At 44.7% G+C, this 25,268-nt stretch overlaps 1 protein-coding gene across 1 annotated transcript in view; it reads left to right on the top strand.

The window, feature by feature from the left end:
- The window catches only part of PAPPA (pappalysin 1), a 221,432-nt gene that overhangs the window by 7,757 nt on the left and 188,407 nt on the right, over positions 1 to 25,268 (top strand). Inside the window, exon 2 of the mRNA XM_016152350.2 lies at positions 24,078 to 25,140. Coding sequence (XP_016007836.2) covers positions 24,078 to 25,140 — 1,063 coding nt within the window. The remainder of the gene's footprint in view (positions 1 to 24,077; positions 25,141 to 25,268) is intronic.

Raw genomic sequence — 25,268 nt, 5'->3', positions numbered from 1 at the left:
CCGAAGGGGAGGTCTCTGCCTCCCCACACCTTCCCTTGACCTTATTCTGCTTAAATTGTGAGTCTGTCTACAAGATTCCATTTGAAGGAACGTTCAAGTTCCTTAATTACAGAATTTGAATGGACATGGATAAATTTAAGGAATTATTGTTAATCTCGTTAGGAGTGATAATGGCATGTATTTTTAAAGATCCCAATCTGTTAGAAATGCATACTGAAGTATTTATGGGTAAAATGATCTTCTGTCTGTTTTGTTTGTTTAAAAGTCTCCAGAAAACAAACAAACAAACAAACAAACAAAACAAGATGTTGGGTTGGGGGTGCAGATGAAAGAAGACTGGCAACCTGATAACATTGTCGAGACCAGGTAATAGAAATATGGGGCTTCTATACATTTTTGCCTTTCCCTCTGTCTGTGATTGAGAAGTTTCATAATTAAAATTTTTAAAATAAAAAAGTTTGAGAGCCACAAGAAGAGTTAAAGTCTTAGGTTCCTGTGTGTTTGGTGAGCTTCTGGTTTTCCAAGTACAGAGGTGACACTTGGAGAGGTTTCAGGCCTCTCCCAAGGTCACACAGAGATTAATTGAAAGAACACACTCTGGGGTTCAAACACTAGGAGCTTCCTCTGCCCACCTCCCTGCACACCTGCAAACTCAGGTGACTGATTATCCTGGAAGAGATAGGGGGAAGGAAGAAAAAGAGGAGAGCCTTAGGAGGGGCATGTAGAAGGGGCAATTGGAGCCTTGCTGGGCAATAAGAAGCTTTTGAGTGAGGGTATTCTTTGCTGTATAGAACTGCCCCACATATAGTGAAACATGCAGTGTCCTTGATTCTATGCATAAGAATTCCCTAGAATCTGCTAGTCATCGTGACGACCCAGAACATATTGTGATGACAAACATGCACACACACAAACACACTCACATTTCCACACACCTCTCTTTTTCGTTACTGGCTCCTTATTTCTTTCCATCTCCAATTGCCTCTGGAGCCTCCTACAACCTACTAGAGCCCTGTCGGAATGGCCTGCAGTTGTCTAATCTCAGAAAAATTTGACACCATCAGGAACCGGAAAAGGAGCATGTGTTTACTGAAGAAGTATTTTGTAGTGGTTGACCAAGGACTCAAGAGTCAGGCTGCCTGTGCATTTGATTTCCTGACCCTCCCACCTACCAGTTGCATGACCTTGGGCAAGTTACTTAATATCTCCAAGCTTCACTTTTCCCATTCGCAAAATGCGGATAGCACTGGCTCCTACTTCATAGGGTTGTTTTGAAGATTAACTGAGCCTCCATGTGGAAAATGCTTAGTAATGGAATCCGGACCATGGGTAAGCACCCAGTAAACGTTAACTCATATTGGTATTATGTGTGCCTTGCCACACATTATTTCACATTCTCTCAATCGCACTGTTAGACATGCAGGAGTTGCCTTTCTCTCCCTTACCACTCAGGAAAGACTTATTACTATCATCTTCACATAAAACAAATATTCAAATGAAAGACAATAAACGCTCTTGTTCTCATTACAAAAGCAATGAGTGCTCTTTACAGGGAATCTAAGAAATGTAGTTAAAAACAAGGGACAAAGTAAAAATTTGATCATACCCACATGCAATAAGCATTTATTGAGTGACTGCTACCAGGTAGAGTTTTAGACCCTGAGTACAGAGCAGTGAACACAAGGAGAAAAGGCTCCTACCTTTGGGAGTTTATATTGGAAGAGGATGAGAGGGGAAAGGTGAGGAGAGAGGATAAATGAATGAGCAAATATACAACAAATGAGCAAATGAATGACAGATATAATGTCAGGTGTATGTTTGAGAAGAAAGATAAAGTGGAGAAGGGATACTAGGGAATGCTGTATGGGGGTGGGGTTGCAGGAGGAGTAGAATTTAAACAGGGTTGTCAGGAGGGGCAGCAACGCGCAGTATCACCGGAGAAGAGCTCCAAGAGCAGACCCAAGGCTGTCTAAAGAAGACCACCGTGTATTGGAGAAGAAAGAGCAGTGCACAGGAGCTATGAGATGTCAGATTTAGACCATTTATCCATTAGCTTGCTCTGCGACTTTGGGCAATTTGCTTTACGTCTTGGGGCCAGTTTTCGTCATCTAAACAACAGGAGTAGGGAGGAATTTATCTTTGTCGTGGAGAACCTTCTAACAGAGATCTCCAGGAATCAATAATCCTAGTCAGGACTGTCCTAAGACAAAATTGCAAAGTTAGTATTACTTATGGTTTTCTTCCTCTTTTGGTGCATTTTCCTCCACTAGGTGGTGCCTGTGCCTATCTCCCTCAGGGGCCCAGTGCCCACACGCTTCCTCTCTCCCAGCATCATCCTCAAAACAAGGACATGGTGTTCCTTCTTGCTAAGGTATCAGTGACTGGTAAGAACTCAGAATGCTAGTCCTCCAGAGACATATATACTTTAATATTTCCCCCAAAAGCTTTGATTCAAAAACTAAGAGGCTAATGATTAGAATTTCAAAGACTGACTGAAGACATTATTTAGGGAATATTGGTACTTCCCAATAGCTGGAAGTCATTTTGTTAATAATATGGCTAATAATGGCTGCCATAAATATCAACAAACAAACAAACAAACAAACAAACACTGAATGACTTTGCCAGTGATCACTTAGTTAACTTATGGTTAGATTACTCTAATTTCATATTTCTTACTATGCAGGCAAGTTCCTAGACATCAGAGTAGGTCGCTGGTCATTCCAGAGTAGGTCATTCCAGGCAAGTTCCCAGACATCAGAGTAGGTCGCCGGCCTTTTAGTCTTGCTTATCATTTTAATCCGATAATTTCATGATTAAAATAGTAAAACTCTGGAGTCGGCAGCCATTGGTTATTCCGCTTTCCTTCCTGGAACCCCCAGTACCATTACCTATGAAATACATTGTGCTCCCTCTGTCTTCACCTCTCTCTCTCTCTCTCTCTCTCTCTCTCTCTCTCTCTGCCCCTTATACCTACTGCATTTACTTTGGCCACTTATATTTGTGTTCCAGTATTATTTGCCGCAAACCCTGTGTCCATAAAACCTGGAAGAGTAGAAGAGGTGACCCTGTCCCACATCCATCTTTCTTTAATTTCTGTTGCTCTATAAAGACAAAATGTGGCTAGGCAGAATATGACTAAATGTGATTGTATGGAAGGGGTTATTTCTCCCAATGAGATTGGAGATCTTTCAGCGACAAAAGTTGATGAGAAAATAGAGAAAGATAGGATAACAAGCCAATCAGGAACAAGTAAGCCTCGCTCTAAGAGATAGGTGAAGGTACACAGAAAGCATAAGAAATACATATTGTATTCTGTTTTGTGAATTAACATTCACGTAAGTCCAAAGAACCAAGGTGTGTGAGAGCACTCATCCTAGACCGTTTCATAGATGAGGAACTGAGGGTTGGTGACAAAAAGTGGCTCACCCAAATCGGTGACCAAGCTGGATAAGATTCCCTTCGATTCTGCATGTCCAAAGCTAATCCCTCTGTCCTCTGAAATGCCTTGTGTCCTCACCTAGTATCACCTACTCTAGATATATCAACCGCCGTATGCAGCCATTCGTTCGTTCCTATCTAGCCTGCCTTCTTGACATTTTTATAGCCAAACTCTCTTAGCGTAGGCTCTCTGCATTTCTGATTTTTACTCTTTCCCTAGTATTGTAATGCCCACTTCTCTGAGTCTCAACCCCTATATCCCCTTCAGCCTATCCTTCAACATTCAGCTGTCATCAGATCTTTCCAAGATGCGAACTTTAGCTAGAGGCCCTTCGATAGCACTGGAAATATCTGCAGTACTCCCAGATACCTTATGCGTTTCCACCTTATTTTCTTTACTTGGTGTGCCTCCTATATTCCCACGACCCGTTTTGCAGAACACCTAAGCCTCTATAGGATTCTACTCAAAGTTTCCCTCTTCTGGGAAACCCTCCCTGACTCCTCTCCAAGTATAACTGGTTCCCTACCTTCCTTATTCATCTCCACTGTACCCTCTACACATGTGTATCAAAAGACCTGGAATTCTTTCTCTCACGTTTAATTGCGTGCATGTTTGAGGTCATCCTAACTTCTTCGCTGTCTAGCAGAGCACCTGGCTCATAGAGGATTTATATGTATTTTTCCTTAATGAACACATGACTGCATAAGAGAACCAGCTAAATATCTGATGATTCTGGAAGGAAAGATCTCAGGAACCTTAGGCATGTTGCATTACGTAACCAAAGCACATGACCAATCCCCGTGCGTCACACTCAAAAACATTACACAGTGGTTAATTCCATTTCCCCTTGAGCAAAGAAGTCACAGGGAAAAGAAATCTGGTCTTCCAAAACAGAGAGGGGAGGGGACAGTGTATTTAAATGCCTCCTCAACTCCCATTTCGGCCTTTTTAATCCAAGCCGCATTTTATTTAGCCTTGGTCTTCCCTTCTCAGCCCTCACCTGTTAGCAAAGCATTTGTTTTGTATGTAGACTGCAACACCTAATCCTAAGCTTTACTCTCTCCTCTCAGATTTCCCCTTCTACCCCTTATCGGGTTCTTAGTGGACCTCGAGTGTCCTGGCAGTCATATCTGTTGCCTGGGTTTTCATCCTTTTCCCTCCTCCTTGTGGGGCGGGGGTGGGGGAGGGGGCTTTCTGTCTGCTCCCCTTGATCTTGTGAGACCTTGTGGTGACCTCAGGATCTGGAATCCTCTCTTCACTGTTTATATGCCCTTGGGGAGAGTATGCATTCTCAGCAGTAATAACAGTAATAAAAGCCGTTAGCTTATAATGAGCACTTACTATGTGCTGGCACTATGCTGACTACTACACTTTGAACCCTCTCAGTTAGATTGAGAAAGTTACAGGACTCACTGAAAGCCCGACAGCTAAAAGGTGGTGGAACTAGGGTTCGAATCCAGGACATTTTAATTTTTCTCTATCCGTAAGGCCAGCACATTACTTGGAATGTAGCAGTTGTCCAGTAAATATTCCATGAGAGGATGAATATAAGAAAGAAAGAAAGAAAGAGAGAGAGAGAGAGAGAGAGAGAGAGAGAGAGAGAGAGAGAGAGAGAGAGAGAAGAAGAAGAAGGAGGAGGAGGAGGAGGAGGAGGAGGAGGAGGAGGAGGAGGAGGAGGAGGAGGAGGAGGAGGAGGAGGAAAGAATGGAAGGAAGAATGGAAGAATGATGGTGTCCCCAGTGGCTAATGCAAACATGTAGAGATTGTTTGTAGGATGAAAGGGGAAGGGAAGGAAGAAGAGAGGGAAGAAGGGAGGGTGAGATGGAGGAAAAATTTGAATAAACATTAAAAGAGATTGGTTAAGAAATCTCTGATATGCAGAATTTATTTCATTTGCAGGTGACTTTTCAACAAAAAGACTATTTACATCCACAAGAGCATTTCCCACCTTTAAGTAGTCTATAGGGAGATATACACTTATTTCAAAGACGCTCTTTGCCAAAAACGATTCCAGATTTCTCTTTTGGGAATCAGAGCCTGGGGCATGTTCCCCCAGATATGCTCAACTGAGACATTATCACACTCTGAGGAAAGCCCTGGTACATTCTGAGCCAAATCTGAGATGTGCGTAGGTGATTGTGCTGCATGAAGTATGGGGTTCCGAGTGGAAGAATGACTGTTGGGTAACAAGGCTGATTTGTGCTGTGCTCTCATCGGAGCTGATGAAGCCTCTGTAGAGCTAGTATTAAGCTCTCAGGATGATGCCTGTACAGAACAGCCCCACTGGGCTGATTAGGTCTGATCTGCTAATAAAACATCTTGTTCATCCCTTTCCCAGATTCTGAAACTGGAACGATGTTAGTCTGCTTTATCAAATCTGCTCACCTTACAGGTAGAGAAACTGAGGTCTAGGCAAGTTAACTTGTTAAATTAAGCTAAGTTGAGTAAGCTTAAGCAACAAATTGGCAGCAAAATTGAAAATGGGATTCAGGTCTCTTGACTCCCAAATCAGTGCTCTTTCTGCTGGATCCATTCATTTTCCTTTATAGTATGGGATGACAGTTACATCTGTGGGTTCACATTAGTGAACTTATTAGAAAACATCATACAGCTGTTGAGTTGCTTTTCTTAAGCACTTCTTACATGCCCAGCATTTGTCCTGGGCATCCTGGAGGTTCAGGAAATAGCAATGTGTCAGGAGAGGTAAATCTCCCTTCCTACCTTCCATCCTTCCTTCCTTCCTTCTTTTCATCCATCCATCCATCCGTCCTTCCTTCCATCCATCAAATTAGATAGTTATCGAGAAGTCTTTATGTCTTTGTGTATTACACATTGAGCTAGGATAGGGGGTTAAAAATAAGAGCAGGGCACAGTTCCATCCCTCAAGGAGCTCCCAGTCCTAGTGGTGGAAGCAGACTAGTAAACAGATACATGACATCATGGTAACTGCTATAACTAAGCAATTAACAGTCCTGGGCAGGCGCAGAGGCAGAAACACTGTGTTGTTGAATACTCGTGTTTATTATGGGGGCTAGAAAGTGCTCTGAGATTTCAGGGGCACAAGAGGTCCCTTCCGCTTGGAAAGGTTGAGGAGTCGTTTATGAAATAAGTGGCGTGGTATGTGTATGGGGTGTCTGCCTTGTCTTGCATGTGGATATATCATGCACGTCATTTAAAATGTAGAATCATTGATCAACTTAGAAAAATAAACACTTTTGATTCATGTCTCAGCCAAGGATGTTGACCCAGAGTACCTTTTAGGAGCATCACAGTAGGAAACGATTGGATGGTCCAATACGTCGCCATTCGAATCGAGGCCAACAGCCCCTTATATCCCTCATGGCATTTATCACTCTGTCGGGTTTGCCTTCAAAGTTGTCTGTCTCTCCCTACTTGCCTCCAAACTGCTCCTCCTTAGGAGCAGAGACCATTTCTGTCTTCATCTCTGCATTATTCCTACCTTTAACACATTACTGGTTGGTGCTTGGTAAACTTTGGTAAAGGAAATGGAGATGGCTCCAACTAAGGGAGAGACAAGGCGACTGGAAGTTGAGTGCTATGAAGGAAAGGTGCTTTGAGAACAGACCTCATGGGCCTTAAGAAAATCCAAGCAGTGAAGGCAAATGTTATGAAAGGCATTAGCCATTAGATATGGCCCTGGTCTCTCTGAGCTGACCAGTTACAGGTTTGTATTCTTACCACTTTTTTCCATCACTCTGTCTCCCTTCTTTCTGCTGAGGCAGTGTATCATTCTATTGGTTTTTAAGTCCTTTCTCCCCATGTTTTCTCTTAGCTTCTCCAACTCCATCCCTGGAGAGAGCTGCTACAGAACCAGGTGTAACTGTGTGGGGTGCACCGTGCTCCTCCTGCAGTCCCTCCCTATGCCATGAGGACCTCCCAGAGGGTGTAAGAGCAGAACTATGGCAGGAATCGTGTGTGCCATGATCAGTGCACCTTCCCAGTGCCTGACACACTGCAGGGGTTCAACAAATATTTGTGGATGGGTTTCTGGATGAATAAATGCTGTCAATTTATAGTGCATCTGGTTTAGTCTCCTCAGTTCACAAATGAAGAATCTGATGTCCAGAAGAGGCAAGAAAATTATTCCAAGTTCCATCTCAAATTAGTGACAGAAAAGGACTAGAGCCCAGTTATCTTCTTTTTTCTATCCAGCTATATTGTTCTTGGATTCGGGCCCAGCTCTCTTGAATTTGGTCACAAAAATTTCAGATCATTGGACCCTGTAGTTGGATAGGACCCAAACTATCCTTTAACAACTGGGAAGTCTAAAGTCCAAAGAGGGGAAAAGATTTGTTCAAGGGCCCACAGTGAGACAGTGACAACAACAAGGCTTCCAAAAGCCTGTCTATGTGTCTCTAGGTAGTTAACAAACAGATGGTATGTACCTGACACCTTGAGAGATGCAGCAGTGAGAAGACAGAGCAGGTTCCTACCCTCATAGACTCTAAGTTCAGGATGTCTAAGCGGCAGACGTACAAGCCACTGGGAGACGTGTGTGTTTGGAGGGGAAGGCAGTCCAGGTCATGGAATCTGGATTTCAATCTAGACGAGATCGGGAGTTATCAGAAAGTTTCAAACAAGGAAGTTACAATATCTGGTGTAGGTTTTCCAGGGGTCTCTCTGACCTCAATGTGGAGAATTTATAGGGTGAGGACATGTGTAGAATCTTAGTTCTACCATTGTCACAGTGTGAATTGATTGTAGATGTTATTTTAGTTACAACTAAATTTGGTTAATATCATTAGGTTACAAAGTAATTTGGTTAATATCATTAGGTTACAATGTAATTTGGTTAATATCATTAGGTTCTCTTTCCTTACTATTACCATTACCAACTGAAATACCTGCCTGGCACTGTATTTTAGATCTGTAGAGTTGGGGCAGGGAGGGGACTTGAAGATATTGTGAACTCCAAGATATTTACTGTAAAAATTTTAGCCTGTACACATTTTTCTGGATAGAGGGTCCAAAGTTTTCATTAGTTTCTTAAAGGGGTCTATGGCCCCTCAATGATGATTTTAATGCAGAAAAGCAGGGGGCATAAGAGGTCATTTCCTGAAGCCTATTCCCAGCTTTAAAATCTGAACACTCTAGGAGATCTGTGAAAATGAGAATGTTGATGTTGAATTGTCATATCAGTCTGAGGAATTGCACTTTCCTTCATCTGTACCCTTGTTGGAGTAAATAGAATTTGGGACGTTTTTCCCTCTGAGGAGAAGTTAGTTTATTCCTTAGAAATATAATCTACAACTTTGTTTATTCAAACTCTGGTCTCTGAGTTTCTCTGAGTTTTAAAATTGGCAAGTCCACTTCAAATGTGGTCTGAGGTGGTCCTGACCATAATTATTCACTGTGGACTTTACCCATGAATCTGTGAACCTAAATATCCATCCACTTTTCCATCCATCCAACCATCCACCCACCTATCCTTCCTCCATCCCTCCCTTCCCTCTTTTTTCTTCCCTCTGATCCATCATTCGACTATCGGTTCTTTCAGCTCTCTACTCTTCCATCAGTTCATGCCCCCATCCATCTGCCCTTCCATCTATATAATCTTCCAGGCTCTATGCTAGGGGTCAAGAGTTAGGAAACGCCAATGCTTGTTCTTATGCCACTGTGAGTCCTTGAAAAAAGTCCCCTGGGCAACCTCCACTGAACCCCTTGCTTCTACTAGAGTACTAGTGTGAAAACCCAATTCAGAAGTTGAAAACTACTTTGAAAAAATTAACGTGGTCTGCTTGCATAGCTATATAATTATAAGTAGTCCCGGTAGTGCTCTGAGTCTGAGTCTAGACTACTGGAGGCTCCTTTATCAACAGTAATATTTTAGATCAATAACGGCTTCTACCCTTAGGTCAGCAGGTGGTGGGAAACCAATAGCAAAAGTGAAAGAGAGGCAGGGATCTTTGGGAAAGGGCAGGCTTTATAAAGGGAGCAGAGAAGGGAGCTCACGGTTACTTGACTCCTGGGACTCCCTTTGCCCATAGCCCCCAAATCCCTTGTATAGAGATTCTGAGCCTTCATGATCCATGTGTGCCCCTGGATGCATGATGTAGCAGGAAGCCCTCGTAGCATGGGGTTGTTTCAGTTTCCGAAGCATTTTCGACATGTACCTATCATATTCCCCCTCGCCTTGTAAAACAAGCATTTTCATTTAATACAGTGAAGTCTTTGTATTCTCAACAACAAACACATGGTCTAAAGCTCGCGGACATAACCTGCCTTTTTCTCCAACACCCTCCCTCCCCGAACCCACTCTGTTCGCCCTCACAAAGCCCAGTGTCAGCAGAAATATCTGTTTACAAACAAGAGCTCTGAGAGAACAGTATCGGGAGCTCAAACAAACCTCTCAAACATGCTCTCGACTCTGTCCTTGGAGTCCTTGTGAGCAGTGTGTGTCACTGGCAGCAGCTTTCGTGGAAGGCTTCCTGCCATTCTGTCTTTCCATTTGTCTTCGTGTCTGGCTTCCTCTGTCTCCTTCTACTTATTCATTAGAGCCGCGAGGAGCCTGGACTGGAGAAGCAGATGGGTGCTGGCTTGGGCCTCATGGATATCTGGAAAACAGAGCCCAGCCAGGGAGTTGTTTGCAAACAGCAAGACAGACCCAGACACATCCAGCCCGCAGTGTCATTTGAAACAGATGCTGATTGAAGAAGGATTATTATTTGGGTAGATATCATAGTCACATGATGATTGTGTGGCTCTACGTCATTTTTCTAGGAATTCTTTTGCCACCATCTTGAGCATGAGTCTTCTCTGCCTCCCTATTACCTATACATGGTAATGACGAAAAGAGCATATTTAGCATGTACTATGTTTTGAGTACATTGCAGGCATTGACTCTTTAATCCTCAAATGACTCTCTGAAATCAGTATTATTATAATCCCAGTTTTTCAGATAACAGAACTGAGGCACAGAAAGGTTAAGATTTACCCAAGGTCACACAGCAAAGAATGGTAGAATCAGTCCCCAGACTCCATGTCGTAACCACTCCCCCACGAAACTCTCTAGATCAGGTCAGAATTCCTTAGCCTCACATTCAACTTCCTCCCTGAACATTCTTTCCCTCCACAATTATTCTAGTTCCTTATAGCAGGGTTTCTCAACTTCAGCACTGTTGACATTTTGGGACGAATAGTTTTTTACTGTGGGAGTTTGTCCTGTGCTCTGTATGATGTTTAGCGACATCCCTGGCCTCTACCCACGTGATGCAGTGGCAGCCCTTTCCCCTGTGGTTGTGATGACCAGAAATGTCTGCGGAAGCGTGACCAAACATGCACTGATTGCAAACCATTGACCTATGGGGATCCTTCTGACTAAACAAAGTTAGCTGGTGTTCCTAGAACATAGATTCCCACCTCCACGCTTTCTCACGTTTGGTTTACCCCTCGACCTTGCAGTGTCCTTGACCTCCTCCCCATCAATCTCCTCTGAAAGACGTCCAGAGTTGTTCATTTCCTCAACATCTTTTACAGACAGAGAGGAAACCCTAGTCTGTCTGGGTTACTGATCTGCTCGCCTTTATGCTTTTTAGGTTACAAAATGGTCATTGATTCCAAACTTTCCATTTAAAATCCCCTAAAGATTCCAAAGGAGTCCTGAGTTAAAAGCTCAGTTCATTCCATGTATTCAGCAATTGTTCATTGGGCCTACCCTGTGTCAAGTCCCAGACTAAGCACTCAAAGTATGAGGTCAGAGAAAACACAATACATGCATCTCAAGAGTTTGTGTGATAGACTGTCAGAGCTAGAAAGGAACTTAGAGACCTACTCTTCAGCCTTTTCCAGTGGAGTAGATGGGGAAACCAAGCTCCAGAAGGTCAACCGTATTTGATCAGGGTTAACTAGAGACCAAACTCAAAGCCAAGCTAGATCATCCTTCACCTCGTGGAATAAAATTAAAATTTTGAAGTCTCAATGAGCAACTAAATACCATTTATTCATCTGGAGCCTTAAAGAGCTCCTTTGAGTTGAGTCACAATTCACAATTTTCTATCAGATGGTGAAACAACAAAATTAATATGAGAAAAGTCTATCAGCCCTCTCTCTTCAAAATTTTGCTTACATACAGTTATGATATGCTTTTCATTGTAAGTCTTAAGGCTGAATAACTACAGATTGCCAGTGAGCACTGGACAGGGAGTCCTGAGACATGTCCTGGTCTTTCAGTTCTGTGACCCTACGAATAAGAACACCATGAAATCCCTAGCTAATGATTCCCACCCCCATGGACTCTCTTCCTGAAAAACCACCAAAGAGCCCCTATTGTCTACGGAATAAATTTCAGATTTCTTGGCATGCCGTTCACAGCCCTTTGCAATCTAGCCTCAGACGGCCCTTGCTATTTCATTTCTCTTTATTACTCTGTGCACCCTCTGTTCCACCAAAAGCAGATGTCACAGCTCATGGCTTTGGCTTGTGCTTCATCTTTTGCTAGAAGGTCTTTGTCCAGCTTTCCCTGACCAGATTCCTATTCATTGTGCAAGGCTCAGTCCTTGAGTTACTCGTTCAGGAAAACTTCCCTGAGCCTTCTTGTCTGAATCAAGTAGCTCTGTTTGCTTCTACCTGTGCTAGAACTCACTCTGTTACACTTTAATTATTGATAACTAAAACCTGCCCCTCCTCCTCACATGGTCAGTTTTCCTCTGTCTGGACAGCATAAGGTAAAAGTTAAGAACAAGAGCTCTTGAGTCTGGTTGCCTGGGTTTGAACGCCACCCCTGTCACCTACCCGTGACTTACTCAGGTTTGGGCAAGTAATTTGGACTTCTTTGATTCTCAGTCTCCTCATCTGTAAAATGGAGATACTAACAATACTCCCTGCTTGGATTTTTATAAAAGCTGCCTGAGCTAATCCGTGCAAAGAGCTTAGCACAGTGCCTGGCACTCAGTGGACGCTCGGCAGGCATCAGCTGTCACTGCTGTCCTTATACAGGAGAGTAATTCCAGATGGCACCAGCCCTGAAAAGAGGGGATCTGCCTGTCTGGCCGCGCCCCTGCCTTATCTCCCTTTGTCATCTTTCTCCCTGAGAGGCTCTCCCCTGGCTGTGTGGGCCTGGATGAGGTGATGGCAGGCTCACCCCAGAGAGGAGCTTTTGTTTCCAGAGCTCAGCCCACACTGTCTGGGGTGTGTTTTTACATAACTTGCTGTGGGCCTGCGTCAGTTATGAAACTGACATCATTTGGCTTGGCTGTGTGGGAACCTTTCCCATCCTTCTGAGCGCTCTGGACTGGCTACAGGTGCTCAGTTTCCCTCCTGATGCCATTTTACAGATGAGGATCTGAAGTCTAGAGATGGAACCAAAGTTGACCTACCCATTAGGCAAGTTGGCACAGTGCCTAAAGTCCACAGTACTTTTAGGGGTCCATAAAAATGGACTAATTTCTTTTAAAATCAGAAGAAAAACTTATGTAAAAGTGAACCCAGCCTCTTGATAATATACATATTTATACCAAATGCAATCATACACATATGATTTCCACACACATATGGAAAAAGAGCTCAGGGCCCGTGAAAGTGGTGATGTGACCTTGGATGAAGAGGAACTTGCCCAAGATCAGTAGTACATTAGTGGCAAATCAAGGCAAAAGTTCATATTGTCCCCAATTTAGAAATCTTTTCTCTATGTTTTCAAGGAAATCCCTAGAAGTTATTTCATTATAATCTCCACCTTGCACAGATGACAAAAAAAAGGGACCCAGAGAGAGGGTACAACTTGCCTCAGGTCACACAGCTTGGCGATGCCAGCACTCGGCTTCATTGTGCTTTTCTGATCCTTATTACTTATTTTAGTACTTTATACAACCAAACTAGTGACTGCTGATGCCAGCCTCCCCCTGTGTATATGGGGAAATTGAGGGTCAGAAGATAGAAGAGCCTTGCCCATGGCACAAAGATGCCCACTCCTGCCCCCAAGTTGAGGCTTTTGTTCCAGTAGTCTAAAAATGGTTTGTCAAAATCTGTTCAAATTAAGTTTCCTCACAAGCCTTGGAACTTTCTTTTCTTCCTCCCTTTTTTCCTTTCCTCCCTCCCTCCCTCTCTCTCAAGAAAGAGCGGAAGGGAGGACGGGGAGGAAGGACAGGAAGGAAGGACGGAAGGAAGGGAGATTGCGAAGGATCTACTCTCTCCTCTTCTCGCATATCGCGTAGCGATCGAGTCAGAGAATCCGAGTCTCTCTCTCTCTCTCCCCTCTCTCTCTCTCTCCCTTTCTCTCTAACTCTCTCTTTCTATCTCTCCTTCCTTCCTTCCTTCCTTCCTTCCTTCCTTCTTTCCTTCCTTCCTTCCTTCTTTCCTTCCTTCCTTCCATCCATCTATTCATTTAGCAAATGTTTACAGAGTATTTATGTTCTAGGAACCATATGGAAGTCTGGATGCAAAGTGGTGAACAGACATGTACTCTTTACCCTCTTGGAGCCTTATTTTTCCCATGTGTGCAAACGGAATCATAATTTCTGTTTTGCCTCGTTTAGAGAGTTCTGGGAGAAGCAAATTAAATAATTGAGATGCTTTGTACACTTTAAAATTTTAAGTAAACTTAAGAATGTTTCCTGTATTGTTATAACCAACAGAATGTATATAATTGATATGGGGAAGATTTAAAAAATTCTCTATATGAAGAAATAAATATTCAACTAATTTAAAAATAATTTTGTTTATATTTATTCATAGAAAACATAAGGCATTGGTTAAGTACCTGGCTTTGGAGTCAGAGAGCTGGATTCTAATCCTATTTGCTATTACAAGGCAACTGGACTTTGCCAAGTCAATGCAACATTCTGAGTCTCAGTTTCCTCATCTAGAAAATGAGACTGAAAGAACTTATAAAGTATTTATAATAATTTAAGAGCTAATGCACATAAAGTTCTTTGACTTTGTGCATGGAACCCTAGAAATGCCTCCACTTTTTTCTCAATTGATTCAAGTGGCTCTGCATGGCATTAGAAAATCAGGGTAATGATCTTAGGGATAATATCAAGAGGCAGCTATGGTAATAATAAGTCTTCCTAATTGCATAGTATCATTGCTATTGTATCTACACAAGAAGGACTGGCACTAGAATTAGGGAATAGCAGAAGGTGTAGCCTGTGTGTGGTCCATAACCTGGATGTCCAGCTAGGACCCGATACAGTAGATGCCTCTGAATATATGTTGACTAGATCGGTGAACGGATAAGTAGATAAAACAGGCAGAACTCGGAGTTGTTAATTTGGGGAATAGAAGAGATAGGAATAATAATCAAAAGCCTCAAATGTCTCCAGGGCTGTCCTGGAGTAAAGGGCACAAAATAACTCTGTGTGTTTCCGGACACCAGTTCCTGGACCACTGGGTAGAAAGGAGAGGGAGATGATTTGGGTTCACTCCAGGAGAGCACTGAGAAATGCCCAAAAGTGAAAAAGCCTTCTTCAGACCTCAAGGACTTCTCTGATTCTGGAAGTATGAACAGTAACTTGTGGAGATGTGTTACAGGCGATTCAAGCTAGAGGTTGGGTGTAAAAAGGGATGGTTTAAAGATTTAAGGGAAACTCTAGTCCTGACTATGCCTGATTCCATGACTGATGAAAGGTGAGGGCTTGGAGCTGCTGTGAAGGATGTTGATGGCAGGATGTGCTGGTCCTTGACAATTTGCAGAGAAGTGATGTCATTGTCTCTGAGTTTTGGTAAGTGAGCGGGGAGAGCTTGTAGGTTCTCACATTGGCAAAGTGACCACACGTAGGCTGTGTTCTCCAACATCAGCACCACTCAGTCTACCAGGGTCTGGTTTATGCTACAGCAACCTTGAAGGGTGAACAAAAAGAAAATGCTCGAATCTTCTTCCTCCTTCCCGTCTTCCCTCTAACTCCCCCTTATCTTTCATCTTTGTCTTTTTTTTCCCTCTCCTCCTCTTACTTCCCGTTTTTTAAAGTTGACATGCACTGATTTCATTGACAATGTGTGAAAAAAGAGAGCAAAAAGCATGTCTATTTCAGGGAACAAGTCAGAAAGAATAAAGTTTAACAGCACAAAAGAAGGGGAAAAAAACAAATGATTCTAATTCTGAGAAAAAAAGAACAGACATTTTATGACTAATATCAATAAAAAGTGTAGCCAACATTTATCACACGCTATGCAAATGAGTGTTTGCATTCTCTCATAAATCCTCAGAATGGCATTACGCATTAAGTACTGTTACTATCAGTTTACAGTTGATGAAGCTATCAGGGAGGTGAAGAGATTTTGCCCAAGGCTACGTAGCTAACAGGTGGCAGAGCTGGGATTCCAACAGATCAGACTCCACAGTACACATGCTTAACACGTGTTATCTTGTTAGTGACCACGCGCCAAGTCCTGGTTCCTTCATTATCGCCTTAGTTCTCCCTACAACCATTGGCAGGAGATAGTATCTTCTCCATTTTGCAGATGTGAAGACTAAGAGTAGGAGAGCCTTGATTTTCCAAATCACGTAGCTAGTGAATGGGAGAGCCAGCGTTTGAATGCACAGTCGTCGATCTATAAGACCCTAACCTGGCTGTATCTACACAGCCTACTGACATAGAAGCAAAGAAGGCAGGCTGGAGAGTCAAGAGCCCGAGGGAGACGCAAGTGCACGCTGAGCCCTCAAGGACACTTTGCCATCCCAAACACACAGCATAAGTCTAATAAAGCTTATGGGTTATAGGAGCCCCTAGGCATACTGTCGTCAACCTTGCCTTACATCTGGAGAGCCTTTAATAGTTTACAGGGAAATAGGCATACATTGATCTCCTTTCTCTCTGAAAAATGATCTATGAAGTTCATAGGAAACTTTTTAATCCCTGAAGTACATGTGGGAAAACTGAGGCTCAGAAAGTTGAATGAACCCATCCAAGGTCACACGACTATTACAAAAGGTAAGCAGACTCATGTAGTCAGGGGACTTTCAGATGATGGTTCCCAACATGGAAAAATAAGAGAGGCAGACAGCAGACGTGCATGCCACCATGGATGCTCTTTCTGCTGCTCCACACGGGCCTGCAAAGGGAAATCTGGCCCCACACATTCACTTGCATGGTCAACACAGGAGAGACGTCTGAGCTAATCTTGACCTTGGGAATTGCTCCGAAGAGTCACTCTCGATGCTCCAGCCTCTTTTACACCAGGCGAGAGGCATATCCAGAATGCAGTATAGTTTGAGATAAGCCTCCAGCCAGGTACGATTTACTTCAAGCCGCCTCCTTCCACTGAGTCTAAGATCAATCCTCTGATCTAAGGCGGGTCTGGAGGGATGAGGATGCTGAGGAGCAGCCCCTCATCTACCTGCCTCTGTGACGTCCTAGCCTTCCTCTGAATGCCTTGGGCTCCTGAGTCTTCTAGGGTCATTTTGGTGGTCCTCCCCCTGACTGAACCAAGTGCAGGGACCATGGATACACTTAACCCAAATCTGTCTGTTTTAATCACTATCCTCTGGGCAGATAAAAGCTTTCCATAGGATTGCTCTCTCAAGCATTCCTCTGTAGCTTTGATACCAGCCATTAAATCACAGAAGGGAAAACAAAACAAAATGCAACAAAAAAGGCACCAGCTTCAACCTTTAGCTTTTAATTTTTTTAGCCTCCTGAAAGAAACCAGATTGCTGACCTAAATTCCCCCCTTTCATCCCCACCTCCTCTCACCTCTGCTTGTGTTCCCCTGGCAGATGTCCCACCGCTAGTGGTCATCCTTAAATTGGAGGACCTGAAACCGCCTTCCTTTCCTTCTTCCCTTCCTCCGTGACCTTGCCTATGCTGTGGTGGGAACCAAAGCTGTGACATCTGAAGGGCCTGGGATCTCAGAGTCGCAGAGTGTATGAGACAAAAGGCAACTCTGGTGTAACCCTCCTATCTCATAGGGTGGGGAGATGAAGAAGCTTAAGAGGGGAGCCCCTTTCCCAGGGACACACAGCAGAGTAGTGGCAGAGCAGGGACACAAGAACCTTGACCTTGGCCTAAGAGTTATCCCATGGACGAAAAGCATCCAGAAGAGTTCAGGCTTTGAAGTGAGTGTGGTTGTAATTCCACCCCTCTCTAGCTGGGACCCCTGGGGAGGGAAGTTACTTAGCCTTTCTATACCTCAGTTTCCTTTTCTGTCCAAAGAATACCAAGAAAGCCCACTTTGCTGGGTCATTATAAGCACTAAATAGGGTGCCTGTGTACAGCAGAGAGACTGCCACTTAGAGGCTTTCAACAAATGTTTATTATTATTATTGTTACTTATTTGAAAATGCTACATTATCACAGGCAGAAATGACCCGGGAAGAGTTTTCTCTAATCCCACCTCCACTATCCAAATGAGAGAAAACAAATAATAATAGAAACTTGATATAAATTGTCACCCTTTACTAATTGTTCTTCTTCGACGGTGATGAAAGAAAGTCGAATGTTATCAGAGTTAATTTTGTGTTGCGTTAAACCATCTCAGGAAAACATTCTAAAACAAACAAACAAACAACAACAACAAAAACAACAACAGCAAACAGGATGAAGGTATAGCTGAGTTCTTGCTAGTCTGTGTGGGACTGAACTTGAAATTAGGAGCCTGGGGTTCCAGTCTTTCCCATTGCTTAGTGCTTTGTGACCTTGGGCAGGTGATCTCACCTCTCTGAGTCTGTTTTCTCATTTGTAAATAGCAGCTATTATACAAGGTTCTATGAGGGTTCTATGTGAGACATCTTGGCACAGAAGCAACTATCTATCTGCTCAACACACAGCAGGTGCTTCAGAAATGTACCTTAGAGCTGAAACTCAGATCTCAGACCCGCCCCCCTCAACCAGGAGCAACATTTCCTTGGGGTTACCAAACCCCCAATTTTTGTATCTTCCTTACACCTTGCTTTGCTAACAATAGGTGTTGAGTAAATTGAGGCAGTGCATCATAACCAGACAGGATTCTGAATGGGGCACAAGGCAAGATATTAGAGAAATTTTAGCGGGAGAGCTTAGAAAACTTGTTGAATGACGGTGTTACAGTTTCCAAGGGTTACCATCACATAAGGAAACCACAGACTGGGGGGGCTTAAACAACAGAAATTTATTTTCTCTTAATTTATTTTTCTAAGGCCTGTCTTCTTAGCTTGTAGATGGCCATCTTCCCCCCGACGTCACGGTCTATCTTCTGCACGTGTCTGTGTCCTAATTTTCTCTTCTTACAAAGACACCGGTCATACTGGGTTAGGTCCCACTCTACAGACCCACTTCGGCTTTATTGCCTCTGTAAAGACCCTTGATCCATTTAAAGTCACATCCTGAGGTACTAGGGGCTAGAACTTCAACATATGATCTTCGGGAAGACACAGTTCAGCCCATCACAAATGGGAAAGGTGGGAGGCAGCCAAGGGTGTGACAGCAACCTTGAGAGGCACTCCTAACTCCAGAGAGACAACGAGGCCTGGGAAAATCTTGGGTCCCTGTGAGGTGGAGTGAGCCAAGTGGAAGAGATTCAGCGCTAGTCATAAAGAACCATTGATTCTAAGTTAGGCTCAGCCAGAAGAATGACATGAACAACAGCCTCCTGGTTTGCAGTTCTATTCAGCTTCTTGTGCTGGCCCTGTGGACCTTATAGACGTATTTTTGGAGGGCTCCATGCCTCCAAACAGCCGACACTTGATGCTCAAGGCTGTGACATGATCAGGAACCTTGGCCCGGAAATCTAAGCTGTGTTGCCTTGGATAAGCCTCTTCCCCTCCCTGAGCTCAGTTTTCTCTGAAAAATGGGGAATGCCAATAGTTGTGAAGATTGAGTGAGAGACTTAATATAGAGCGCATGGTGCTTAGCAACTCCTAAATAAAGGGTAATATGCTTTTTTAAAAAAAATTTATTATAATTAGTTTCAAGTATACAGTACATTGGTTAGACATCTACATAGTTCATAAAATGATCCCCACAATTGTTCCCTCCTTAAAGAAGACAGTAGAGAGATGGCCCTCGCCACTTCCTTCCTTTATTTTTTCTCAGTAACAAACTCTGTGGAGCACCTACAAGATACCAGGCTCTGTTTTAGATGCTGGGCATTTTGAAATGAACCAAATAGACACATATGTGGGAAACACAGACACTGGATATACAGAAGTGGTTCATTTTCGGACGGGAAGAAGTATGATGAATGTATGGGAGGAAGATTTGCCGGTGACTGGGGTGGAATGGAGTGGTCAGACGAGGGTCAGTAAAAGCGATCCTTAGAGGGTGACTCCAAAGCCCAAGGGGTCTCTCAGTCCAACCTTGACCAAGGCTTCAGGATACACCCCACAAGCTTTTGCCTCCGGATTTGCCTCCTTATACATGCTCTTCATTTCAGGGGTGAGGTTTAATGGGTAGATAAAAAGAGGCAATTAGAGGGAACACCAAACTTTAAGGTGGGGCTATAGAGCCCTTTACACAGCAAGCCCATCTGCGAGAAGATCGGGACATGTTAGAGGGGCCGGCTGCCCAGGGTTCTGGTGACGGGTGATTGCTGTGAGGCCCAGGGCGAGCTCCTTTCCTGGTCTGGGCCTTCGTCTTCCCATCTGTGAGGCAGACCCCAGACACCTCATATAGGCCTGGAAGGGGCCTCTCTCCCATTTTCACAGCCCCTTGCATGTGCTTACAGCCTTGAGGCAGGCTTATGCTAATCGGATGTAGACCTGTGCAGGATGGCCTGAGGCCTTCCATCTTGCCAGGTGGGGATACATCCCCTGGGATCCACCTCCAGTGCCATGCAGATGGCATTGACTTCAGACAGACTCTCACCGTTTCTTTCACTATGTCGCCATCTTCCTGAAGAGCCATGAGGAGAGACGGGGTGGAGGTGTCAGGGTTAAATCCGTATCCTCCAGAGAATATGGTTCCATGCCCCATGTGGATATACACAGAGGAAAGGGGACCTAAGCATGCCAGAATCGGGAATGACATGAGACAGCCGATTCAAATCAACACATATTTTTGAGTACCCCCTACTTACAAGGGATCATTCTCACAGTGAACAAAAAAGCTCTTAAATTGTAGCTGGGGATCATTTCATCCGAACCCCTCCTTTTTCAGAGAAGGTAAATGAGGCCCCACCAGCATACGGGGTGGTCTGGCTTGTTCGGGGCAAGTTTATCCAGCAAGCTGAGCCCAGATCTCTGGTTCTGGGCTGGTAATACAGCAGTGTCCCCCCTGCCAGCCCCCTGAAGTGTGACTTCTGTTGACGAAGTTGTTTTCATACAGAAATAGGTCCCCATCACCATCATGTTCCCTCACCCATCCCTACTGAAGTCCTTTTGCCACGTACACTCCAAGTAAATACGTCCCTGGAACTTCTGAAGCCACCGCTTCCAGCTTCTCATTTCCCTTAACGTGTTTCCTTTTGGTTCCACTGAAAACCAACTCTTTGCCCTTCCTCTCTGTCTCCTGGGGCTAAGCCACCTCTCAGCCCTCTGCTTGGTGTTGCCCAGTCTGGCCTTTTCTCACTCTTTCCTTCTCTCTCAACTGCAAACTAGGTGGCCCGAGCCAGGGTCCCAAGCCCCAGGAAGGCTCTGAACTGAGGGCACCCTACAGATGTGTAAACATTTTACCTTGCTGACCCTACCAACAGCCTTCCAAAGAAAACTGGAAAACCAGGGACTGAGAGGCCCTGGCAAAATAAAAACCTGCAGAGAAAGAAAAAGAGAGAGGGAGCAAGGATCCTGTTTCAGATGTTAATTTCCTCATTAGAAGAGTTTTCTGTTGAAGTGTGTAAGGGGAGGGGGTGAGCCAGGGGAGGGAGAGAAGGTGAGTTGAGGGGTGGTGGGTTGGGGGCACAAGAGTGGGGACTTCGGGAACCAGTCTTCTCCTTGATTCCCGTGGTGAAGTAACGCATTCCAGATCTAGAGCAAGACCTTGGCTTTGGTGGGGTCAGTGGGGAGGTAGCCTTTAACTCCCCGTCTCCTACTAGCCTGTAAGCCCATGGGGATTTATGGTTTCTAAGTGGGGTTTGCCAGGGGATCGGAGGAGGACTGGTGCTTTTCTGAGACTGCATGCTACCTGCTCCGGCTGTATTGGTCAAGATGCCTTCAGGGTACCTTCTCTCTCTGGCTTTTCTGTATTTTGCTTGTTATTTACTACTTTTCATCCTTGACATCACTCCCAGACCCTCCAGCATGTTAAAAATGAACTTCCATTTGGGGAGCCATTGTATGCCAAAGATGGTTCATCTGCTATATCTTTTAAGTATGACAAAATACTTAAAGAGAGAGACAGATGAGGGAATTAAGACCCACAGAGATGAAGTGATTTGCCCCAGATGTACAGCTAGTAATTGCTAGCATCAGAATTACCCCAAGTCCAGAGATCCTGTTCTTTCTACCCTACTAAGAATACACTGTCTTCTGATTCTCTCTGTCCTTTAGCCATGGAGACATAAATTAGTGCGTTTGATTTTGTTTGTCCTTTTCTCTTCTCCCACTCTATTTATTCTCCATCCGACAGCCTGTCATTCCTGTCCTCATTCATGAGGCGCTTACTGTGTGCCTGTTGTAGGCAAGGCATGGAGCAAGCAACTAGACAGGGCACAGATGACACAGAGTCGTCACTCTCCAGAAGCCCTCGTTTGGGGTCAGGGGAGGTGGAGTGGGATGACTCTAAAACGAGCAAGTGTCCAGTTTCCTAAAATCAAAATGAGTTCAGAGAAGAGAATGATCATTCCTTACAGGGCTATCAGGGAGAGCTTCTTGGAATCACAGAAAAGCAGAGTTGGATCAAGCATGTGAGGTGAACTTCATTTAGTTCCCAAGTGGAGAACCAAAGACGCAGAAGAAGTACTTGGAGCTTCGTCACGGTTGCCCAGCCTGTGAGAGCAGGTTGACTTTGTGAGGACACTCTGGCCATTTCCCGAAGGACTTTTGGACAGGGAGTAGGAGTAGAAGCAGGGAGTAGGCAGACTTAGATGCCCGGCCAAAGCTGCCATCCACGTCAGCTGCCGACAGAGAGATTTACACAAATTCTAAGGCCCCAGTGCCCACAAAAGAGGAAAGACTGTGTGGGCCTCCTCTATTGATTTTTCTGGAAGCTCTCCATACTCATTTGATGAGCACTGATGGCAGATGCATACACAAAGTTATGGTGACCGCAACAGTTCTCCAGCTGAATGTAGGGACTGTCCCTCTAAATGAGCATCTTTTATTCATTCTCATATCCCTTTCTTTCTCCTCCCACCTGGCCTCATACATCATCTGACACTTAAAATACACTCTTAATTAGAAAGCCCTCTTCTCCATCCAACAGCCTGTCTGTGCCAAAGACACTGGGTATATTCCAGGAAGGCTGGGGAGTGAGGGTTGGTGAGTGTAAAGATAATTAGATCCAGAGAGAATCTGCTAAGTGACTTCCTGGGGTTCCCAGAGTAAATCTAGAGATGCCTGGCTTGGAACTTTCCCAAACACCCAACTAAAACTTGTGATACCCCCAAGCAGATGGTGCGATCCAAATCCACTGCGGCACTGATGAGGGAGAGGGAGGTGCTGTAGAGTTAGTGCAAAGGACGGTGAATCCCAGGGTGTGATGGATTCAAGACCCACTTACCAACCAGTTGACCTTAAACCCATCTCTTTACCTTTAATTTCCATTTTCTCCCTGTTAACTTAATATCACCACCTGGGGAGTGTTTCATGGGTTAAATGAATTAATGCACACACAGAATTTAGCACAATGCTCGATCTGCCCATAGAAGCTTGGTACTTTTTGCTTATTATTATTAGCTATTATGCAGGAGTCCCCAACATCTGCTAATGTTAAGAAGCTGCACGTTTAAAAAAAATTAACTTTAGTGTTAGGGAAAAACAAACTGAATTGGGTCTCAGGAAAGTTGTCAGTGACTCTGTGTAACCTGAAAAATGACTTCCGTTCTCTGGGTCTCAATCCTTTCACGTGTCAAGTGAAGGAGTTGAAAGTGGTGATCTTTAAAACTCTTTCCAGCTCAGATATGAAGCATGCCTGCCATTTTTGGGGGAATAAATGTCAGGCTGGCTAGGACCCCTGTGAGAACAGAAGCATCACCTTTGCTTGACCCTCACGTCTTCAGGCCAACTTTCTCAACAAATCACCACCACTGATCATTCGATGACTGCTAATGGCTGATGTACACTCAGTTATGGTGACCACGATGGGGGCTAGCCTATGAAATGAACATCTTCTATTCATTATTATCTTCCTCTGTTTCTCCTCTTACATCCTATATCATCTTACACGTAAAATACCCTCTTAATTATAAAGTCTTCTTCCCTATCTAACATATTAACAAAATTAAAAGTCTTTAGATTTTAATTACCATTGAATTAATTTAATTTAATTATCATTGTGGTGTCATTTTCTTTAGCTCAAGTACCCATTCTTAAAACAAAAATGATTTTTGTGTGCTACGTATTCACAACCAATAAAAGTGAAACCAGTTGGGTTATAGTTGTGGTGAGAAGCCCCCACACCCAACTCACCTGTCCTGTGAGTTTCTCTAACCCTCACCCTGCCCTAGGGGTGGTCCCAGAGGCCCCTTTAGTCACTGTCAGGATCCCATAGGGCATAGTTTGAAGACCTTGGTCTAGACATCCCAGTAGAAATTTATTAGAGAAAAAATAGCTTACCCCCATCTTCCTTCATCCTTTACTTATTCATCTTTCTCTTTTGGGGTCATACAGGGCTGTACGACAAATGTTCTTATGCCTCTCGTGATCGAGGATGGGTTGTGGGCATTCACGCCATCAGTGACCAAGGCAACAGAGACCCACGCTACTTTTTCTCCTTGAAGACAGACCGGGCCCGGCAAGTGACCACCATCAGTGCCCACCGTACCTACCTCCCCGGGCAGTGGGTATACCTAGCTGCCACCTACGATGGGCAGCTGATGAAGCTCTATGTGAACGGTGCCCAGGTGGCAACCTCCGGGGAGCAGGTGGGCGGCATATTCAGCCCACTGACCCAGAAGTGTAAAGTGCTCATGCTGGGAGGCAGTGCTCTGAATCACAACTTCCGGGGCCACATCGAGCGTCTCAGTCTGTGGAAGGTGGCCAGGACTCAGCGGGAGCTGCTGCTGGACATGGAAGCCCGTGGCCTCTATGCTCCCCTACCTCAGCTCCTCCTCCAGGAGAACTGGGACAACGTGAAGCGCGCCTGGTCCCCCACGAAAGACGGCAACATCCCCCGGGTGGAATTCAGTGGTCCCCATGGCTTCCTGCTGGACACGAGTTTGGAGCCCCCTCTGTGTGGGCAGACGTTGTGTGACAATGCAGAGGTCATTGCCAGCTACAACCAGCTCCCACGTTTCCGCCGGCCCAAGGTGGTGCGGTACCGTGTGATCAACCTGTACGACGATGACCACGAGAACCCCACGGTGAGCCGCCAGCAGATCGACTTCCAGCACCAGCAGCTGGCCGAGGCCTTCAGGCTCTACAACATCTCCTGGGAGCTGGAGGTGCTGGACATCAGCAACTCCTCTCTGCGTCACCGCCTCATCCTGGCCAACTGTGACATCGGCAAGATCGGGGACGAGAACTGCGACCCCGAGTGCAACCACACGCTGACCGGCCACGACGGCGGGGACTGCCGCCACCTGCGTCACCCCGCCTTCATGAAGAAGCAGCAGAATGGGGTGTGCGACATGGACTGCAACTACGAACGGTTCAACTTCGATGGCGGAGAGTGCTGTGACCCTGACATTACGGATGTCACCAAGACTTGCTTTGATCCCGACTCTCCATACAGGTAAGAAGACCTCCTGGGCAGACGGTGCCCAGTGAAGAGCTGAACTTGTCCCCCATTTTATAAGCAAGTCACCTGATGCCCCTAAGGGTTACGGGAATTTTCCAGTTCACACAACAGCTTTGTGACTG

This window comes from Rousettus aegyptiacus, unplaced genomic scaffold, assembly GCF_014176215.1.
Source record: "Rousettus aegyptiacus isolate mRouAeg1 unplaced genomic scaffold, mRouAeg1.p scaffold_m13_p_3, whole genome shotgun sequence".
Lineage (NCBI taxonomy): Eukaryota > Metazoa > Chordata > Mammalia > Chiroptera > Pteropodidae > Rousettus > Rousettus aegyptiacus.
Note: the sequence above shows the minus strand (reverse complement) of the source record. Positions and strands in the feature narration are given on the sequence as shown.